The sequence below is a fragment of the Nomascus leucogenys genome, chromosome 22a (genome assembly GCF_006542625.1).
Source record: "Nomascus leucogenys isolate Asia chromosome 22a, Asia_NLE_v1, whole genome shotgun sequence".
NCBI lineage: Eukaryota > Metazoa > Chordata > Mammalia > Primates > Hylobatidae > Nomascus > Nomascus leucogenys.
Window position 1 is genome coordinate 88,907,574 of NC_044402.1, and position 23,319 is coordinate 88,930,892.

Consider the following 23,319-nt stretch of genomic DNA (forward strand, 5'->3'; position numbering starts at 1 on the left):
TGTTAAATCCTCTTCAGTTACTTGAACTCTTCTTCCTTTCTGGATGATCTAAAAAGTGCTTTTCAAACCTAGTGGCACATTAATATCACTTAGGGAGCTTTAAAATATATAGATGGCCTGACTCTGACCCAGGCTAGTCAAATCAGACTTGCAGGCATTGGTAATAAGATTATAGCTTCCAATATGATTCTTTCTCTTTTTTTTAAATTGAGACGGGGCCTCACTGTGTTGCTCAGGCTGGCCTCAAACTTCTGGGCTCAGGCAGATCTCTTGCCTCAAACTCCTGAGTAGCTGAAACTACAGGTTGTTTATTCAAGCACCATATCCTAACCACTGCACCTGGCTAAAGTGCCCCCTACGATTCTGTCATTCAGTCAAGTTTGAAAACACTCATCCAAAACTGGAGAAATGTGACAGCTCCATTGGTGTCAGGAATAGATTTGGCTGTCTTCCAATCTTGGTAGCAAGATTTCATTTCTTTTTCAGCTTAAAATTTCTCATTCACTTTGGTCTTTTATGTATGCCTGGTCAACCAACTTGAGGTCACAGTGGGGCAAACTGAAAGCCTGTTGATATCTTATCTAGGGCCTCTTAACAATTTGGTATAGTTCAAGCATATTAGAAAAAGGAACTATTGGCCGGGTGTGATGGCCCACACCTGTAATCCCAGCACTTTGGGAGGCTGAGGTGGGCGGATCATGAGGTCAGGAGATCAAGACCATCCTAGCCAACATGGTGAAACTCTGTCTTTAATAAAAATACAAAAATTACATGGGTGTGATGGTGCGTTCCTGTAATCCCAGCTACTCAGGAGGCTGGGAGAATCACTTGAACCAAGGAGTCAAAAGTTGCAGTGAGCCAAGGTTGCACCACTGCACTCCAGCCTGGCAACAGAGCAAGACTCCATCTAAAAAAAGAAAAGAAAAATAAAAAGAAACTGTTGTACCTTACAGAATCTGAAAAGTGAAACTTCTCTTTGCCTCAGTGCAACTGAGCTTTACTCTCTATCCTCCATTCGTTCATCAGAAAGGGAATACCAGTTGTTGCCTGTATTTTCAACTCACCTTTGTACCTACCTTCCACTATCCTCATGGCCTGTTAACTGTTTCTAACTCTGTCCTTTATACTTTGGTACAAGGAATCACTTGCAATGCTTCTAGAAATATAATTCGCTTGCCCTACCTCTAAAGATTCTGATTTATTTGACCAAGCAACATGTATTTTTACATTTTAACCAACTCTCTAGGTAATTCTCATGCCAGTTGTGCAGCGAGCCCATTTTGAAAATCAAAACTGTAATTTCCTTAGTGGTTATTTTTTTCAAGAATGGAGGAAGGAATAAGAGATAGCATGACTTTACTATATTTTCCCTTCTCTTCTGTAAGTTAATACATGAAAAAGATTCCACTTATGGAATCTTTCATGTAGAGTTTACAAACACATATTCTCCTAGGAGAAGAGATTAATTCGTGAATCTCTTTGGTCTTATAATTGGTGGTATGTCACAAGAGCCAAAAAAAAAAAAAAGTCTTTGGAAAATTACCTATATTTCATGAGTTTAATGTCTGTTTGCCCTATATAGAGACATTTTTCTAGAATAAAACATCTATATTTCAATTCTAATTGGTATTGAACATTTAATGATACTGGACTTCTGTTTAGGAGGTATTATATCTTTCCAAGGTAGAGATTTTATTACAGTGTGATAATTATTATGAAACTTTTTTCATTTTATGGATTGGTCAGGTTTTAACTAAACGCACTTACTGTATTAGTCTGTTCTCATACTGCTAATAAAGACATACCCGAGACTGGGTAATTTATAAACGAAAGAGGTTTAATTGACTCACAGTTCCACGGGGCTGGGGAGACCTCAGCAAACTTACAATCATGGCAGAAGACGAAGGAAGAGCAAAGTCATGTCTTACATGGCAGCAGGCAAGAGAGCTTGTGTAAGGGAATACCCCTTTATAAAACCAGCAGATCTCATGAGACTTACTGTCATGAGACCAGCACGGGAAAGACCCACCCTTGTGACTCAATTACCTCCCACCAGTTTCCTCCCATAACACACAGCAATTACAGGAGCTACAATTCAAGAAGAGATTTGGGTGGGGACACAGCCAAACCATATCACTTACTGACTACCTTCAGGTTTATTTAAAACAGTAAAATTGTAGATCATGTATGTTTTATTTCTTTAGTCTAACTATAGCTTTACTTAGTTGTATATATTGGCTATTAAAAGAAGCTTGTATTTTAAATTCTACATGTTAGATGAGTCTCATAAGTGGAAAACAAAGAAAAATGTTTAGTTGAAAAAAAAGCTAATGGTGAAATCTTTGGCATCAGCAGGTGGAGGCAAGTGGGGAGAGACATGAGAAAAAAAAGAAATTGTAAACTTTGAAATTTACTATTGATGTTAAATATAGTAACAAAATACAATTACATGCTTTGAATGAAAAATAATTTTTAATTACTAGTAAGTTTATTAAATTTTAACTGTTGAGATCAGCATTATTCCCTTGGGCCTAATAAAATAACTTTAGTTTTCTTTCCAGTAAAAATCTGCAAGTAAAATATTTAGAAAACAAGTATGTTTTTAAAAATAATCTTTGATTAACAGGAAGTGTAAATGGTAAAGTGTATTTACATTTTCATATAACATAAAAATAATATAAATAATAATTCTATTAAGATATGAGTTTGCATTACTATTAAACCATTCTGTTGTGCAATCTTATATTTCAACATGATGCAATGATATATGATGTGGTAAAAGCCTGTGTCTCACAAATGACCATTTTCAGTTTCTTGGCAGTACAGAAGTGGAACAGCCAAAAGGAACAGAAGTTGTGAGAGATGCTGTAAGGAAACTAAAGGTAGGGAAAGTCCTTCAAATAAATTACAAGTGTATTGACTCTATCATGTTTTCAGCAGATTGATGGAGATCAAAGCATGAATGGCTTTGTTGCAGGTATAGCTTCACCCTATTAAAAATGAACTATTGAATAAATGTAATCATATCAAGGAAACATTTTTAATAATAAACGTACACAAAATTAATTGTTTTTAAAATATGGCTTACTGTTCATATTTTTCTAAGGTATAATGTGTCATATTAAAAATAATATTTTATGGCAGTGTGTCTTGAATGTTTGTTTTGTAGCTTGCCTTTACTTTGCTTGGATAATGTGAACTTATGTCCCAAATCAAAAGCTAGTAATGGCATAACAACTATCTTTAAAAGCTAAGATATAATATCCAGCAGTTAAAAATGTGGAGTCAGAGTTCATTCCTGCCAGAATTTTGCAGTGACACTGTATGTTAAATATGTCCTAATCTACAAGTCCACCAGGATCTGGCAATGTCCATAAGTAGCCATGGGGAAACTGGTGAGACTAAAAGAGAAGGACGTTTAATAAACAACCCCACATATCCTAGTCAACAAGTTTCCTGAGAAAATCTTACATAAGATGCTATACACCATGTTCTTCTAATTGTTCCACATCTCGAAGGACATTGTTGTCACTGAGATTTTAAAATTTACAAAACTCCTTCAACAGAATTCTCAGCTTTATCATATAAGAAAATATACATACTGCTACTTTTATTTTTTACACAATTAATGTTATTCTCTATAGTTGCTCTCACATTTTTTGAAAAACAATGCTTCTCTAACTTTATTTGGTTTAGGGACCATCCAGTTATTCTAAAGGAGGGTTAGACCTCTGAGTGTGCCAGGCAAAGTCAGAGACATTAAATGGTATTACTTTGCTTTGAGAATATCATATCTGGTGGAATCCACTCTGTGTTTAAATTGAGAAATAATTGAATTGGCATGGCTTCTATTCTGAGTAAAGAAATAAAGGTCAATAATATTTTATCCATCTTATTTTATATGAGAATATTTTACTAATTGTTTTAAGTAAATATGCTAAAATCTCCCGAGATCATATCACTCCCATTTGGGAAAAAAGTGGATTAGCCAACTATTTATTTCCACCATTCGTTAGGTAATAATTCAGATTTGCCTTTTATTGGCCACTAGTTTTAATCATTCCAAAAGAGGATTTAAAAGGGCTCACAGTTTATGGACACATTAGAATAGGATTCTATTTAAATGCTTTCAAAATGTTGAGGATTCTGGGCATGAATTCAACTTCACTACAAGCAGAATGTTTTATGAAAGAGCCATGTTATTTACACATAGTATTTATTTATGCCTAGGAGGTTGTTTATTCAGTCAACCCAAATCAAAAACCAAAAAAAAATTCAATTGAATAATGAATAGATCAAATGTAAAGATATATTTGAAATCAAATGCTTTCTAAACGATGATGAGTTTACATATATTTTTGCAGGATTTTATATGTATTTCTGTGGAGTTTCATGTTTAGAAATGTACTCTGTTAATAAAAGAATGTGACCTACAATAAGGTAAAAAATTAGGTAGTATAGTTTAAAAATGCACACTTACTTTATAGTAGCTGTTGTTTCTCAAATGTCTTCCAAAAGGGAGTGTATTTAATAGCAATTTTACTGTGCTGATTGCAAACATTTTGTATATCAGGAAAGTATATCTAAGGGTAATGATTCATACACTAATGATAATGAATAAAACAACACTTTTTATCTATTTTTATGTTTTTGCTTTTTTTGTGTGTCAAGGGTCAGAAGCTACAATTCAAAATATACTAAGAATATTTTTTAAATGTCAAGCCTGGCTCTACTGGCTCGAAATGGCCAGTAGGTGGTGGTGTGGCTCTACTAAAAAAAAGAAAAAAAAAAAGAAACTTGCTCTTTTATCATACGTACACATCTCCATTTTAATTTCCTGCTTATTTTTCTTTAACATATGAATTCTGACTACTTTTTAAAAAATCTATATAATTCAGTATGTGATTTTATTTGCCATCTAACATAACATTTTATTTATATTTACTCCTTTTTCAGCAATATTAATGTAATGGCTTCTGACATTAAAAAAGAATTTAAAATTTAAGAATAAAAGCTGATGGAAAAATTAAATAATTCCCAGTAATGAATTTTTCATGCTTCTGTGTTTAATGGTGCCTGCTTAGTTTTCAAAAAAATTTAAAACTTTGTCTTTTTTACACTGTCATTTTTTAGAGAATTTACAGTTTATAAATTTTTCCTTTATAAATATAATTATTTTTATAAGTATTAACCTTTTAAGGTTCAGATACTATATTTATCAAAACATGTTCTTTATTTCCTAATCATGTTCAACAGTTTCTATTTCTTAATCATGTTTTAGCTGGGCTTGGTGGCATGCGCCTGTAATCCCAGCTACTTGGTAGGCTGAGGCAGGAGAATCACCTGAAACCGGGAAGCAGGGGTTGCAGTGAGCCGCGATCGCGCCATTGCACTCCAGCCTGGGCAACAAGAGGGAAACTTCATCTCAAAAAACAAAAAACCAAAAACAACAACAAATAAAACGAATTTTCTAAAATGTAGTAATTTTAAACCCTTTCAACTTCTATGTATTGAGTAGCATTGTTATTGGAACGAATTTTATTTTTAATAGTGATTTATATACATTTTATTAATACAACTAGTACAGATGTTGGGGGCTCAATGTATTTCATAAACAATTTGTGATGTTTACATGTAAGTAAGTATTGATATATAGATTCAAAGCTTATCAACTTCCCTGGGAGATACCCAGTGGGCAGCATTCCTGGAACCCAGTTTTAGAGTGAAGATCCCCTCACTCCAGTACAACTAAATTAAAGTTACATGAAATTACTGCAAGAAAATGTAGCCGTTGGGAATTGCTGTCAAGCCTTGTGAAGTCTCAACCTAGTAGATTTTCCATTTGAACTCACTCTTTCTTTGTTGTATAACACTATTTTGTCTTCACAATTAGTTACCTAATTAATAAAACATTTAGAGCTTAATTTAATTATATATAAACATAGCTCATTTCCCACAGGATTATTAGAAATACTTTAAATTAAAAATATAAACATGAGAACCCCAAAGAAGAATAGTAGCTTCCAATAATAGGCCCAAAGTAGTAAATTAATTTTATTGCCTAACACTCTATATTCCATTAGTAGGTTACTTAATTTCACTTTTTAAAAAGTCCTCTGAGGAATGGATAGAAATTATATAATGATAATATTGAAACTCAGTTGTGCTCCCTTTAAATTTTCTTTAACTGTTCTATTTATCAGTAGTGTATATTTAACCAAATACTTTATTTCAAGTACTACTCCATCCTTCCCCATCATTTTATGATGACAAAGGCTTGGTTATATTTGTTTGTTGTATCCAGTCATTCTCCAAAATGCTTATGCATCACTTCCTTTGAATACTTTTTATTGGATTATTATATTCAAGGTTTAATGGCAGATCACTGTATCCATCTAGATCTACGAAGAAATAAATCCACTGAAGCAAAAATTGAAAGAAATTTACAAAAAAGACTCTTCAAGCATTAACATTAAAATAGTAAATAGGGAGAAAATAGAATATAATATTATGTAGATTGATCAACATATCTTCTTAAGATTAATTACAAATATTAGGAAGGCAAGAGGTCTGTAAGCAGGAAAAGGGACTTAGAGGGGAGCATGCAAATTATAAAATACAGTTAGCTTTTAAGTTTTAGAAAAAAAAAAGAAAGGCAGGAAGGAGAATATTAAACTGAATAAAATATAGATTGAATGAATATAACCTTAGGCATGAGAGTTGTGTAACATATGTTCAAAAATCAAGGCCAATAACCAGTGTAAACCTTGATATGCATGAAGGTAGAACTGGGAATTTTCTTTTCTAAATGCAGAAAATATGTTGTATAAAAGAAAAAATTACTTAGTGAATATCTGCAAAACTAATTACTAGGCCTAATTCCTACAAACCCATTTTATGACCATGGTACATAGCTTATCTGGGACTTACTATTCTTATCTTGAAATAAGAAGTTTAGATTGCATGAACCTGAAGCTGTTTTGAGCACAATTAATTCACCCTATTATGAAGAAGAGAGAAAAGTTTCAGAAAACCTAGATTAGAGATGTTGTGCTTATTTTTATTTTTCTTTATCTCATTCTCTCCTTCTTCCCTCTCTTCCTTTCTTCCTTCCCACTCCCTTCTTACCTCTCCACTTTGTTTTTCTACCTCAGCCCCTACTTCCTTCCTTTCTTTAATTCTTCCATTCTTTCTTCCCTTCTCAATAGATAAGTTTAATAATAGTGGTTGTTTTGTGGTAGATGTTTCGGGGGAAAAAATTTAGAAGGTTGTACAGTTCTTGTCAGAGGTCACAGGAATGCTTGAGTCTGGATGTGGAAGGGGCTTCAGAAGCCATGCTCAGTCTGTTCCTGGAAAACAGCAGCACCCAGGAAACAAGCTGAGAATGCTTCTGCAGCCGATAATGAGAGTTGCTTTATCCAGACGCATTCACATAGGGGGAGAGCAGCTGACTTATTTTGTAAGCCTTCCTATATGAAAACCTTCAAATTGCTTAATTATGCTGATATAAGGAGATTATGAAGGGAAAATAAGCAAAACTAATCCATATTATTTGGGAGAGAGCTGGGATAATTTTTAAAGATCTACATTCAAGCAAAATAAATTTATTAAAGACAAAAAAGAAAATTATCTGGCACGAGTTAGTTGTATCATGTGCAGCAGTAAGACTGCTGGATACAAAAAATAGCAACCTAAGTTCATAGAGCCAGACAGACAGCAAGCTGAAAAATTATACCACCCAAAATGGAATAAAACAAATCGTACCCCCGGGATAGGAAGGCAGACACTTAAAGGCATTCATATATGCATTAATTATATTATTATCTGTGGCAGTGCAAAGCCATGAAAAGAAAGAAAGACTTTTAATCACTCTGTGCTCCAGGACAGAGCTATACCATGTGTATTCACATCTGCCCTAAATTACAGTGAAATACACAGTGCAAGTAACTATGACATACAAGAGGACTAGAACGCTGTCTTGCATTACATGTCATCAATTTTGAGTCAGGTTAGGATGATCTATATCCTTAGAGAGAAAAAGGTACACTAGGAAATAACTTTTTGAAGCCCTAGAAGAGGGGTGAGAAATTCTTTCTTCTAATAGTTTTCTTTCCATTTCTTAAAAAGAAAAAGTTGGATGCTGGGGTGATTGCAGAGGAGAGAAGGAATGTAGGGAGGGAGTAAAATTGCCAATTAAAATCAAGATGCTCAGTAAACTTTGAATTTCAGACAAATATTTTTTAGTACAAATATGTTCCAAATATTGCATGGGCTACGTATATACTAAATAATATATATATATGTTGTGTTTGTGCCTATATTTTAAAATTAAAGTTTATAAAAAGAATATTAATTGTTTAATATTCAAGTTTAGCTGGGCTCCTGAAATCTTCTCCCACTAAATTAAGCAATGCTAGGAGAGAGGCAGAGACTCCATCTGCTTAGCACATGAGTATTCTGGTTTTCTTTTTGATTTTATAGCAGAATCGAACAAGCATTTACATATACTTACTAACTCAATGAGAAAGTATAGTAAATATTACTACGAAAGTATTGAAAAAAAATTGTGCTTTCAAGATACTCACTATATTTGTAGTTCTAGACTGAGTCTAGTTCTATACCTGAGTCTTTCAGCTGGGATAATTACTTCAATTCTTAGCTTCAGTTTGGACATGGTAATCCACTTCTTTTTATTTATTGATGTGGTTGGATAGAATAGCGTTCCAAACTAGATAAATATCTAAAAATGGCAAAGAGGGCATATTCAACAGCTGATGAACTGCAAATTCTCTGAAGATAATAACAACAAAAGATTCACAGAAAAGCAAACTGATCTCTACTTATCTTCCCACAAAGTATTTTGAGTTTTCTCAACTGTCTGGTATGAATACATTTTTGTAAATACCATGGAAGAAGTGCATTAAAAATTTTAATTTAAAAAACTTGATGAAAATCAATGTAAATTATAATGGCTGATTGCTATGATTTTTAAATATTTTGAGGCTATCTTTATAAGATGCTTCATACTTAGCAAAAATTCACTTAATTAAAGTCTGAAATTGAATATGAACTCCAAATGTATATTTATTTCTGTTCATTCTTTATAGAAATAGAATTGTAGTTTTGTGAATAATTTTTCATTTGTAGTTTGCAAGACATATCAAGAAATCTGAAGGCCAGAAAATTCCTAAAGTGGAGTTGCAAATATCAATTTATGGAGTAAAAATTCTAGAACCCAAAACAAAGGTAAGTCTTATTTTTTTAATGTTAGAGGCAATATTTAATTAATTGCAATTATATTCCTACTTTAACAAATATTTAAAATTTTTTGCCACCCTGAACTGTTTAGTTCTGAGTTAATGACAGTTTGAAACTCAAGGATTTTGAGAAGTGAAAACAACTTTTGGAATTGCATTATAAGTGATCTTTTCTTCAGCTTGTTTGGGATATAATATTAATAACTTATGTTAAGTGTATTCAACAGTGTTTGGACTTGTATTTGGGAATGTTTTTTTCATGAGATGTGAAAGAGATGCATACAGTGTGGTTCACTGAGTATGAAAGAAGATAAAAGCTGTGTGTTGCTTATTAAAATATTCTTCATTGACTTTTATTTCCTGTAGATGTAATCAGTGTGTATTAGTTTTCTAGGGAGGCCAAAACAAAACACCACAAACCGGGTGGCTTAAACAGCAGAAAATATTTTCTCACAGTTGTGGAGGCTGGAGTTCCAAGATCAAGATGCCAGCAGGGTTGGTTTCCTCTGTAGCCTTTTTCCTTGGCTTGCAGAGGGCTGCCCTCTTGCTGCCTCTTCACAATTGTCTGGTATCTCTTCTTATAAGGACACTCATCAAATTGGATTAGGAACCATACTCATGGCCTCGTTTTAACTTAATTACCTTTTTAAAGGCCTTATCTCCTGTTCAAAGAAAAACTGGACAAATTAAATTTAGCAGAGTTTATTTGAACAGATAATGATTCATGAATCAGGCAGCACTGGAAACCAGATGTTCAGAAGGTTTCCCCAGCAGCGTGAACATGGAGCTTTTTATAGGCTGAACACAGACTCAAAGTGACAACTCACCTGATTGGCTATAGCAAGGCATATACCTTATATGAATATGTAGTGATGAGCTGGCTGCCTGTAATTGGCTGAAACTTAGCTTTGTGTTACACTTCCAAATTAGTGTTCAGTTTATTTACATACTAGTTAGGTTGCAGTTTGTTGTATAGGAACTCAAAATTCACAGGCCAGGTGAAAGGCCACATGCTTATTTAATTTAGCACTCCAACCACAGTCTCATTCTGAGGTGCTGGGGATTAGAGCTTCAACATGTGAATTTTGGGGAACACAATTCAGCCCATAATACAGTGTAAACTTAAGTTTCTTGTATTTAAGACCCTTCAAAGCAAATAAAATATTTAAAAATATAATCTGTTCTGGATTCAAATTCATTAACATATACTTGTTTTAGACTAAAGTGTTTCCTTCCAAAATTTCTATGTTCATGCCCTAACCCCTAATATGACTATATTTGAAGATAAGGCCTTCAAAGAGGTAACTCAGGTTAAATGAGACCTTAAGGGTGGGGCCCTCATCCAATATGTCTAGTATACTTACAAAAAGAGGAAGACACACCAGGGATACATACACTCAGAGTAAGGCCCATGTGAAGGCAGCAATCTGCAAGCCAAAGAGAGAGGCCCCAGAGAAACCAAGCCTACCAGCACCTTCATCTTAGACTTCTAACCTGCAGAACTATGAGAAAATAAATTCCTGTTGGATAAGCCACCCAGTCAGTGGTATTTTGTTATGGCAGCCTTGGTAAACAAACACAGTACTTTATTCACAATGCCTCAGAGTTATCATTTAGTAATTTTGATAAGACTATATTAGTCAATTTGGAAAAATTAATATTTAACTCCAATTATTTTATAAATACATATCGTCAAAGTGTTCTTCTAACACCGTAGGATACATATTGACAAATTAATTCAGTATAAAAGCCAAAAGAGGAACTTCTGGCCTGTTAACAGATTTTGAAAATGTTTCCCACAGGTCTGCAACTTTTCTCTAGTCCAGCAAGTGTCTTTGATAACTTCATCTATGTAAATTCCAGTTCCCAGCAACAACTTGCTATTTAAAGTGTGGCCTGCGGACCACCAGCAACAACATCTATAGGGTGCTTGTTAGAAATGTTGAATCTCAGGCCCCACTACAGACCTTCAGAATCTGTATTTGCAATTAAAGAGGAAACCTAGTGTTTCATACGCACATTAAAGTTTGAGGGGATTTGCTGTCATGCATAGTTTAGTGGCTTAATGCAGTAGGCCTCATTTTCAAATAGTAGCTTATGGAATAGCTACATAAAAATTACCTGAGGCATTTGCAAAAGTAATTTCTAAGTCCCCAAATTTGCCTCCAGAATCAGAACCTCTAACTGTGGAAATCTGTAGTAAAGATCAATGGCATACCTTCAACTTTCATATTAAAGAACAATGGCATTCCTTCAAACTTTTCAAGACATGAATTTAAGTCGTCTCACAATTATCCTGTCTAATCTTCTCTATTATTCACCCTCAATATTCAATTACAAACAAAGATGTGAAGATTTGCTTTAGTTATGGCGATTCTAAAATAACTACTGCTAAGGTGGCTGAAAACAGAAAAATGAAATGGTGAAAAGAAGTAGAGGGTTGATTCAAGCATATAGTGGGATATATATAGTTTGCTGGGAAACAAGGCAATTGAAAGCAAGGTATGAATAAGATAAATTCATTAGGCAATTAGCAGTTACATAAAGAACAATAGACCAAGGAAGCAATAAATTACAGAAGGACAATGCAATCAAAAGTATGGCAACAAAGTGTAGTCTTACATGTCATGAAAAGAAAAATCCTATTCCTACATCTTTTCAAAATTACAAGGATATAGAGTGGCAAATGTCTAGCCAGAATAGGGTATTTGTAGGCCATGCTTATGTTGAAAGTTTTTTTCTAAACCATATGAATTAGGTAGCTGTTTTGGAGTGTGTGTACATGTTTGTGTGTGCATGTGTAATTAATATTATTTTCAATTTCTTATCTGAAGGTTTGGGGCTTCTCACAGCACACATTAAAATATATAAAGCTGATAATATACTTTATGTATCATTTTCGTATGTTCTTGTTATTTTTTATTTGAATTGACCTATGGTGTATTCTAAACTCTAATAATTTCGCCACATTCATATACCATAATTTACCAAATTATACTTCTATTATTGAACATGTGAAATGTTTCAAATTTTTTGTTATTTGATAATCACGTTTAAATATTTACAAAATACAAACACAATTAAATGCAGTATGTAGAGAAATTTTTTTTGGGTTTTAGAATTCACAGGTTAATAATGGCATGTCTTTAGAAATGCATAAAATGCTAATTGCTTAAAGCACTACAAGATGGCTACCACTAACTACCACTACAAGATGGCTACCACCTACATTTATAGGGTGTGTGTGTGTGTAAAGAGAGACAAAAATGGATCATGTAATGCAAATGTGGCATGATGTTACCAGTTGGCTAGGTGAAGAGTATATGGGTATGCATTGCAACTTTTTCTATTATTTCCTGCATGATTTCATCTGACCTTTTAAATGAGATTATTTCTTCCAATGAAAGATATGTGAACTGGCTGGGTGCAGTGGCTCATGCCTGTAATACCAGCACTTTGGGAGGCTGAGATGGGGGAATCATGAGGTCAGGAGTTCGAGACAAGCCTGGCCAACATGGTGAAACCCTGTCTCTACTAAAAAAAAAAAAAAAAAATTAGCTGGTTGTGGTGGTGGGTGCCTGTAGTCCCACCTACTCAGGAGGCTGAGGCAGGAGAATCACTTGAACCCAGTAGGTGGAGGTTGCAGTGAGCCAAGATCGCACCGCTGCACTCCAGCACAGGCCACAGTGTGAGACTCCATCTCACATTAAAAAAAAAAAAGAAAGATATGTGAAAAGCTCTTTTAAAGACTTAATCAACAAGTTAGGCTATCATATCTGTTTGGTTTTTCTTCCTTGGCTTCCTGACCACTGGAAGAAACCTACCTTTATGAAACCCAATTGACCAATAACTTATGATTTATTAGGCTATTCCTTATACCTCTGATTGTTGGTTATTTACCTGGAATAAGGATAATTTTTTTTGATTAACTTCAAATATTTATAAATATAAAGACAGAAATACCAAACTTTTTTTAAAAAAATAGCATATGATACTGTAGAGTGAGGAAAAACCAAAGTGAATATGGTCAAAAATTAAGCTGTGCTTAGAAAAAGTCTGTGGTACAGCAATAGTAGAGAATAGAGAACCCAAAATTAAAGCTGCACACCTGCAGCCATCTGATTTTTGACAAAGTCAACAAAAATAACAGATGGGGAAATGATTATTCAATAATTGGTGCTGGGATACCTGGCTAGCCATATGGAGGAGATTGAAACTGGACCCTTACCTTTCACCATATACAAGAATTTACTCAAGATGGATCAAATATTTAAATATAAGACCTTAAGGTATAAGAATCCTGGAAGAAAACCTAGGAAACACCATTCTGGACATTGCCCTTGGGAAAGAATTGATGACTAAGTCCTCAAAAGCAATTGCAACAAAAACAAAAGTTGACAAGTGGGACCTAATTAAATTAAAGAGCCTCTGCACAGCAAAAGAAACTATGAACAGAGTAAACAGACACCTACAGAATGGGATAAAATATTTGCAAGCTATGCATTTAACAAACATCTAATATCCAGAATCTATGAGGAGCTTAAACAATTGAACAAGCAAAAAATAATAATAAACCTATTAAAAAGTGGGAAAAAGAAACAGGAACAGGCACTTCTCAAAAGAAAACAAACAAGTGGCTATTAAACATGAAAAAAATGCTCCACATCACTAATCAAAGAAATTAAAATCAAAACCACAATGAGCTACAATCACCACCATGCAGAATAACTGTTATTAAAAAGTTAATAAATAACAGATGCTGGTGAGATTGTGAAGAAAAGAGAATGCTTATACACTGTTGGTGGGAAAGTAAATTAGTTCAGCTGCTGTGGAGAGCAGTTGGAGATTTCTCAAATAACTTCAAACAGTTACCATTTTCCAGCAACCCTAATGCTGGTTGTATATACTTGGTATATATCCAAAAGAAAAATAAATCTTTATACCAGAAAGACATACACTGTCATTTTCATCGCAGCACTTTTCACAATAGCAAAAACATGGAATCAACCTAGATGCCTCTCAGTGGTGGATTGGATAAAGAAAATGTGGTAGACAGACATCATTGGAACACTATGCAACCATAGTAAAGAATGAAATTGTGTCCTTTTGCAGCAACATGGTTGCATCTGGAGGTCATTATCCTAAATGAATTAATGCAGAAACAGAAAACCATATACTGTATATTCTTACTTATAAGCGAGTACTTATATTGGGTACTCATGGACATAATGATACAACAGTAGTTGCTGGGGGCTACCAGAGGGAGAAGGAGGGAGGGGATAAGGGTTTAAAAACAAATTTTTGCATACTATGCTTAGTACCTCAGTGATGGGACTATTTTTACCCAAAACCTCAGCATCATGCAGTATACCCTGGTAACAAACCTGAACATGCACCCCCAGAATCTAAAATAAAAGTTTAAAAAAGTCTGTTTGGTGATAAAAACAAAAACAAACAAACAACAAAAAACAAAGGGAAAGGTAGTAAGAAAGTAGATGATTCCCACCTACTATTTTTATTGTGGAAAATCATATTTTCAGGTTTCTATCAATAAGTTTATCACATGACAACCTATTAATTATATAATTCTGTTTCTTAAGCTTTTAATATCAAATCTGCATGCTTCTCCCAACCTAAACCTCCTTTACAAAATATCAAGGAAGTGGGGTTCAACTCAACATGATTAGCCAGTTGACTTCATTACCCTATATTGCCTTACCAAAATCAATAATGCCAGTGCTTTTCTTTCCTGTCCACAAGTCTCGATTTCCTATTGACTTTAATATTTAATAATAAATTGTTATTAATAATTAATATTCAATTAGTGTTTAATATTAAATTAGTAGTATTTAATTATTTAATATTAAAGTAATAATTATTATTTAATGTTTAAATTAATAATAGTAAATTACTAGTTAATATTAAAAATTAATTTCTATTTTTTCTGTTATTTATTTCTATTCGTTTTGTTTTTAATAATTTCAACTTTCATTTTAAATTCAAGAGTTACATGTGCAGATTTGTTACCTGGGTATATTGCATCATGCTGAGGTTTGGCATATGAATGATTCCATCACCCAGATAGTGAGCACAGTACCCAATAGTTAGTTTTTCAACCTTTAACACCCTTTTTTCCCATCCGCTTTATAAGTTAGCCAGTGTCTATTATTGCCATCATTATGTCCACGAGTACCCAATGTTTCACACTTATAAGTGAGAACATGCAGTATTTGTTTTTCTTTTTCTGCATTAATTCGTTTAGGATAACGGCCTCCAGCAGTATCCATTTTCTGGAAAGGACATGATTTTGTTCTTTTTGTGGCTGCACGGTATTCTGTGGTATATATGTACCACATTTTCTTTATCCAATCTACCATTAATGGGCACCTTGGTTGATTACATGTCGTTGCCATTATAAATAGTGCTGCAATGAACATATGAGTGCATGTGTCTTTTTGGTAGAAAGATTTGTCTTTTTATGGATATATGTCAAGTATGTATACCCAGTAACAGGGTTGCTGGAAAACAGTAACTGTTTTAAGTTCCTTGGGAAATCTCCAAACTTCTCTCCATAGCGGCTGAACTAAATTACATTCCCACCAATAGTGTATAAGCATTCCCTTTTTTTCATAGCCTCACCAGCATCTGTTGTTTTTGACTTTTTAATAAGAGCGATTCTGATTGGTGTGAGATTGTATCTGTCTGTGGTTTTTATTTGAATTTCTTTGATGATAAGTGATGCGGAGCATTTTTTTCATGTTTATTGGCTGCTTGTTTTTCTTCTTTAGAGAAGTGTCTGTTCATGTCTTTTGCCCACTTTTTAATATGGTGATTTGTTTTTTGCTTGTTTAATTGTTTAAGTTTCTTATAGAACCTGGGTATTAGACGTTTGTTGGATGCATAGTTTGCAAATATTTTCTCCCATTCTGTAAGGTGTCTGTTTACTTTGTTTGATAGTTTCTTTTGCGTGCAGATGATCTTTAATTAGGTTCCACTTGTCTACTTTCGTTTTTGTTGCAATTGCTTTTGGGAACTTAGAGAAAAATTCTTTACCAAAGCTGATGTCAAGAAGGGCATTTACATTATTTTCTTCTAGGATTTTTATAGTTTGAGGTACTACATTATTTAATCCATCTTGAGTTAATTTCTGTATATGGTAAAAGGTAGGGGTCCAGTTTCATTCTTCTGTATCTGGCCAGCTAGGTATCCCAGCACCATTTATTGAATAGGGAATCCTTTCCCCATTGTTTATTTTTGTTGACTTTGTCAAAGATCAGATGGCTGTAGACTTTTGGCTTTATTTCTAAATTCTCTATTCTTTGCCATTGGTCTATGTATCTGTTTTTGTACCAGTACCATGCCGTTTTGGTTACTGTAGCCTTAGAATACAGATATCAGGTAATGTGGTGCCTCCAGATTTATTCTTTTGGTTAAAATTGCTCTGGCTATTCAGGCTCTTTTTTGGTTTCATATGCAGTTTAGAATTTTAAAAATTCTAATTCCCTGAAAAATGGCATTGGTCATTTGCTAGGAATAGCATTGAATCTGTATATTGTTTGGGCAATATGGTCATTTTAACAGTATTAATTCTTCCAATTCATGAGCATGGGATATTTTTCCATTTGTTTCTGTCATCTTTGATTTTTTTCCGCAGTGTTTTGTAGTTCTTCTTGTAGAAATCTTTCACCTCCTTGGTTAGATGTATTACTAGGTATTTTATTTTTTTGTTGACTATTGCTAACTAGTGATCTTGCATTATTGATTTGTCTCTCAGCTTTAATGTTATTGGTGTACAGAAATGCTACTGATTTCTGTACATTGATTTTATATCTTGAAACTTTACTGAAGTTGTTTACTATCAGTTGCAGGAGGCTCTTGGTGGAATCTTTAGGATCTTCTAGGTAGAGAATTGTATTGTCAGTTAAGAGGTATAGTTTGACTTATTATTTTTCTATATTGAAGCCTTCTCTTTTTTTCTACTGTCTGATTCCTCTGGCAAGGACTTTGAGCACTCTGTGGAATAGGAGTGGTGAGAGTGGGCATCCTTGTCTTGTTCCAGTTCTCAAGGGGAATGTTCCAGCTTTTGCCAGTTCAGTATTATGTTGGCTTTGGGTTTGTCATAGATGGCTGTACTATTCTGAAGTATGTTCCTTCAATGCCTAATTTGTATAGGGATTTTATCATGAAGGAATGCTGGATTTTTTCGAAGGCTTTTTCCACTTCTGTTGATATGATCATATGGTTTTTGTTCTTAATTCTGTTTTTATGTTGAATTGTATTTATTGATTCACATATGTTGAACAAACCTTGCATCCCAGGAATGAAGCCTTCTTGGTTATTTTGAATTAATTTTTTAATGTACTGTGGCATTCAGTTTGCAAGTATTCTCTTGAGAATTTTTGCATCTATGTACATCCGGAATATTGGCCTATAGTTTTCTTTTTTCAGTGTGTTTTTGCCATGTTTTAGTATCCGAATTATGCTGGTTTTGTCGAATGAGTTAGACAGAAGTTCCTTCTCCTCAGTATTTTGGGAGTGGTTACAGTGGAATTGGTACCAACTCTTCTTTGTAGGTATAGTAGAATTTGGCTGTGAATCCATCTGCTCTGGGGCTTTGTTTGGTTGGTAGACTTTTTATTACTGATTCAATTTCAGAACTTGATATTGTTCTGTTCAGGATTTAAGTTTCTTGCTGATTCAATGTTGGGAGGTTATGCGTTTCTAGAAATTTATCAATTTCCTCTAGATTTTCTAGTTTGTGAGCTTCAAGGTATTCGTAATAGTCTCTGAGGATCTTTTGTATTTCTGTGGGATCAGTTGTAATACCACCTTTGTTGTTTCTCATTGTACTTCCTTGGCTCTTCTCTCCTTTAGTCTTTGTTTATGTAGCTAGTGGTCTAGTGATCTTGTTGATCCTTTCAAAGAATTAACTTTTGGGTTTGTTTATTGTTTTTACGGATTCTTTTCTCTCAATTTCATTCAGTTCCACTCAGATTTTAGTTATATCTTCTGCTAGCTTTGGGGTTAGTTGATATTTGTTCTTCTAGTTCCTCTAAGTGTGATATTAGATTGCTAACTAGTGATCTTTCTAAATTTCTGAGGTATGCATTTAGCATTAATAGCTAATTTTTAAGAGCCCTACTTGAATTCTATTCCCAGAAGTGACTTTTTAAAACTCTTAATGAAAAAGAAGCATCTCTATTTAAATTCCTACCAAACCTGGAGAGCAATCTTGGAGTTTAAAAATCCTTGAGATATTTTATACATTCAATTATATTGCATATTAATATAGAACAACTATTTACCATATGTTACATATGAATATAGAGTATATGACTATTTACCCATATATATAAAGTACCATTTCTTGAATGCATTAAAAATATAGGAAATCTAAAAAAGGGGTTAACAAGCTCTGCTGAGCACCAGTGTCCCCAAAACATTCCTAAGAATGCCGATTGCGGTATGTGTGTGTGAGTGTGTGTGTGTGTGTGTGTGTGGTGAGAGAGAGAGAAAGAGACAGTTCTCAGTTCTCAGATACAACCTATTCATAGACATTCACAGACATGCATTTAGGAACTACTATTCAAGGACATATACATAAGTGAAACAGAAAAAAATCAATCATTTCATTCTAGATATATGTTGATATTTAGAAAAACAATTAAATGTGCTACTTCTAAAATAAATTTATTTATAGTTAAACATATATATATATGAGACAGGATTTTTAAATATATTATTAATCTAACATGGACTGTCTTTATACAGAATAGAATCTTTATTTTTTTTTCACTTGCATGAATGAAAATGGAAAGTGAAAATTAAGTGAAAGCAATCTCAATAACAGTTGGCTCCTCTGTCTTTCCTTCTGTGTCCTTTCCCTTTCTGCTTTTCTCACTTGTCCTCCAAATGAAGATTATATAGAGTGCTAGAAACAGGTGGTGTAGATAGATAAATTGGGGATAAAAACATCTACTGATTTTTTGTTCCAACTCCAATAAAATATCATTAGTATGAAAGCCTATGTGTTTATTATTATTATTATTGTGTTCCTGGGTCTCTTTATCCTGTCTTACCAAAAATTATTGCTACATTTCAAATCCATAGTGATCTGTCACAATAATAATAAAATAACTGACAAAAATAATGAAATTACAGGTTTCAGCTCCCTAGATTGTTTTAGGAAGATACTTTTGCTAATCCAAAGAAAGATTAGGATGATTCACCACTGGTCATAACGAAACACTTTCTGTGATCATACTGGTTGGGTAAGTAAATTAGAGACTATGTAGATTTCAGCACCAGCTAAGTGAATGTTGTGTTTTGCATGTTACTCATAATTTCTCCCATCTATGGAGAAATGAATTTTTTTTCCTATAGTGTTTAGCAGTAATATTTTCTCTTTATTTATCATTAACATGCTTTTACAATTAATAAGGTGGTGTAGACCTCCTGTCAGTATTTGGGAGCTATCATGTAACAGAGAGCTGTTATTTAATTGACTATATTGTCATTAAAACAAAAAAAAACAATAAGAAGGAAACTGTTCTAATAGGCAAAATATAGAAAGAAGATAGTCTCAAACAAATATGGTCATTGTCCATCGATGCTCTATGTATAAGAAAGGAAAGATGCCACCATCAAAAGCTAAGTAAGTCAAGCACCTCTTCTTAGAATTGGTTCCCCCTGTTTTTAAACAGATGAATTAGGCTATCTAATAATGCTGGTAAGCATTACAATCATACAATATACTTCCTCATTTTAATTTTCATACTTACCAAGCAACTCTTTGATGGCTTACCATTTGGTTTACCATTGTATGCAGGGAAAGAATGCATTGCTGTGGACAGTTCTCTTAGCATTTATTTGTATATCTCATTTTATATATTCATTTTCAGTCTGATGAGCAGTTATTTGAATCAGAGTAATAGAGCAAATCTCAGCAAGCTGACACATCAAACTCTGAACTGAGAAGTTTAAATGTTTTCATATCAATGATTCTTATCTTGAACAACATCTCTGAGATTTTGATTCAACTGAGGTAAAAACAGTGTAAATTTTTATAGCAAGCACCCCAGGTATTTGTCCTACAGGTTGTCTGAAGCCATCTTTAGAGAAACTCTTCTAGTTATAACCTAAAATAAAGCTTTTTTGGGGGATCTTCAGCCAGCCTTCCTTAGATGAAACTATAGTTGCTTCTATCTCCAATCTTATAAAACACCCACTCAATAATGTTGGTGAACTGAGTTTCTGATTGATATTTCTAGTGTTACAGTGCATCTTAGGAAAATATATTTATGACTACAACAGAAAAGGGAATAGTTGACTTTTCTACTTGTCATAATCAAAAACATTGGATTTCTTTTCTACCTCCAACATGTTTCAGAAGACTGTGAAGAATGAATAATTAACACGGATGATCTATATGAATATAAAAAGTGTCAAATGCTCCATCTTTTGACTAAATAATAGTAATTATAGAAACACATTTATTTTATATAAGTATTTTTATTTTAATGATGTATATACCTGCTATTTTATAAGTTTTATAATTTAAAGTATGTGTGTGTCTGTGTGTGTGCATGTGTAAATATATGCTGCAACTATATCTATCTGGTTGCAGTATTTGTCTTCTACTGATGAATAGATTTAAATGTGTGATTTGGAGTCTAGATATGTATACCATTCATTCATTGCTTCATGAAAAATGCTACAGAAGTTCCAAAGATGAGCTTCCTAGACAGAACAGGTTCAAGAGTGTATGAGTAACCATGAAATTATATAAAATAAAATTTAATAAGATTACTAAGGATGAAATGATAGTGTGTTTCACATGAAATCGTATCCAGATAAAGCTGTGTTCTAAATTATAATGCTAGTAAATAGCAGTGAGATAAAATAAGAATTGCTCTGGCTTAAAACAGTTCTGGTAATTCTGTAAAACTGTGGGAGTGTCTTATTCTTTCTGAGTCTCATTGTTCTCCTCTGTAAACATGCAAAGTTTAAAGTATATGATTTCTCAAGAGCCACTGTAGCTCAGATAGGCCATAAATCTTTGATCATTTTGTACTATGCTTGTGTTTTGCTAAGCACTATTGAAATGCATATCTTAGTTTCATCCTGAGTCAGGAGGTCTATCTGTATCCATTATGCCTTTGTTTTAGGTTGGGGTGTACATAATTATAAAATCAAGAATTGACAGATGATTGTTCTACTTTTAAAGTCATATGTTATTAACACAAACGAGTATTTCAGAAAATGAAAAAAGAATCCCATCAACTATGTTTATTTCCATCTGTGTTCACAGGAAGTTCAACACAATTGCCAGCTTCATAGAATATCTTTTTGTGCAGATGATAAAACTGACAAGAGGATATTCACTTTCATATGCAAAGATTCTGAGTCAAATAAACATTTGTGCTATGTATTTGACAGCGAAAAGTGTGTAAGTATCCCAGATGTTGTAGGGTGGTTTGTTCTGTTTTACAAGCCAGGAATTGTCTTGCTTCTGGCATTAGCAAAGTATTTGAAAATGAATAATGTCTGTAAATACTTAGCTGTACTAATAGATTTATTTTGTCATGAGAATATGCTTCAGGATTTCATCTGTAACTAAATTCTCATGGTCATGAGCATAAACTTACATGTAAATTTCTTTTATTAGAATGTCATGCCTGCTTATGTTATGCATGCATTTATTTTATAATAATTTAATCTATTTTACAATTTTAAACTCAAATATGATTTAGTAATATGCACATAATACAAAGAGTAATAGTGAGCAAAAGTGTTTCCCTCACATGTGCAGAATCTGATGGATTTTATGAAAATAAATATTCTTAACTCCAGGAAATATAATCTGTATGGTTCCTTAAAAGATTTTCCAATACATTAAAAATTTAGTTCCTTATGTTCATTATATAAAAATCTTAGGCCAGGCGCGGTGGCTCACGCCTGTAATCCCAGCACTTCGGGAGGCCGAGGTGGGCAGATCACGAGGTCAAGAGATCAAGACCATCCTGACCAAAATGGTGAAACTCCATCTCTACTAAAAATACAAAAATTAGCTGGGTATGGTGGCGTGTGCCAGTGATCCCAGCTACTAGGGAGGCTGAGGCAGGAAATCACTTGAACCTGGGAGGCAGAAGTTGCAGTGAGCCAAGGTCGTGCCACTGAACTCCAGCCTGGTGGCAGAGTGAGACTCCATCTCAAGAGGAGAAAAAAAAAACTTAAAATAATGAAAGTTAATGGAATTGTATGTATGAAATTCTATGTTAAATCCTGTAGCAGTTGTTTAATCATCTGGAATCTTAAGGAAAACCCATTGATGGCTGCAATAAAGGAAAAACATGTAACCTCAACAATTTTATTGGTTTAGATAGGAAATAAAACAATTCATCTGTTTGCTAATTTTTCCTGCTGTCAAAAATAGCAGATAGCTAATATTATTATCACTGCTATGTCATTTGTTTATCTAGTTTCATTATTGAGCTTCTTGAGAACAAATACCTTTTTATTTGCTCATGTGACTCCTACATCAAGTGGACAATAGGTGCTCAATGAAACATTCCTTAAGAAAAAGATCACGTTGAAAAGTTACAAAAAATAGAGCAAGTTTTTATTTTTATTTTTTAAACTGTAGTTCTCTAGAAAGGAAAGCTAATGTGCTAAGCTACTAGACATTATAATACCTTTTGTGAATTTTGTGCACATTATGGAACATTTCATCAGAAAAAAGATGCTTAGCAATATAAGACAATATTTTGTGCACAATAAGACATTTTATATAGCTCAAATTGATTTTGAATTTTATTTTATATGAACTTCTGATGAATGAATAAATAAAATTTACATATTTCAAGTGTTTTTTAACCATGATTGCTTGAAGATTCTTTTCTCTATGACTGAGAAGATTAAAGTTGATATTTGTTGAATATCTTCTACACATAATTTATAATAACCTTTTACCACCTACATAAAGAAGTAAACTTAATTATTATTCTTTCCTGCCTTACCCATAGAAATAAATTTCCTTGAGGTCCTTTGAAATGTTTCAGAG

General features: G+C 33.4%; 1 protein-coding gene across 3 annotated transcripts in view; it reads left to right on the plus strand.

Moving 5' to 3' along the window:
• The window catches only part of GULP1 (GULP PTB domain containing engulfment adaptor 1), a 312,023-nt gene that overhangs the window by 233,848 nt on the left and 54,856 nt on the right, over positions 1–23,319 (plus strand). For all 3 annotated transcript variants that reach the window (XM_003253837.4, XM_003253834.3, XM_030803196.1), the window contains exons 5-7: positions 2,811–2,882; positions 9,148–9,246; positions 21,568–21,705. In XM_003253837.4, coding sequence (XP_003253885.1) covers positions 2,811–2,882; positions 9,148–9,246; positions 21,568–21,705 — 309 coding nt within the window. The remainder of the gene's footprint in view (positions 1–2,810; positions 2,883–9,147; positions 9,247–21,567; positions 21,706–23,319) is intronic.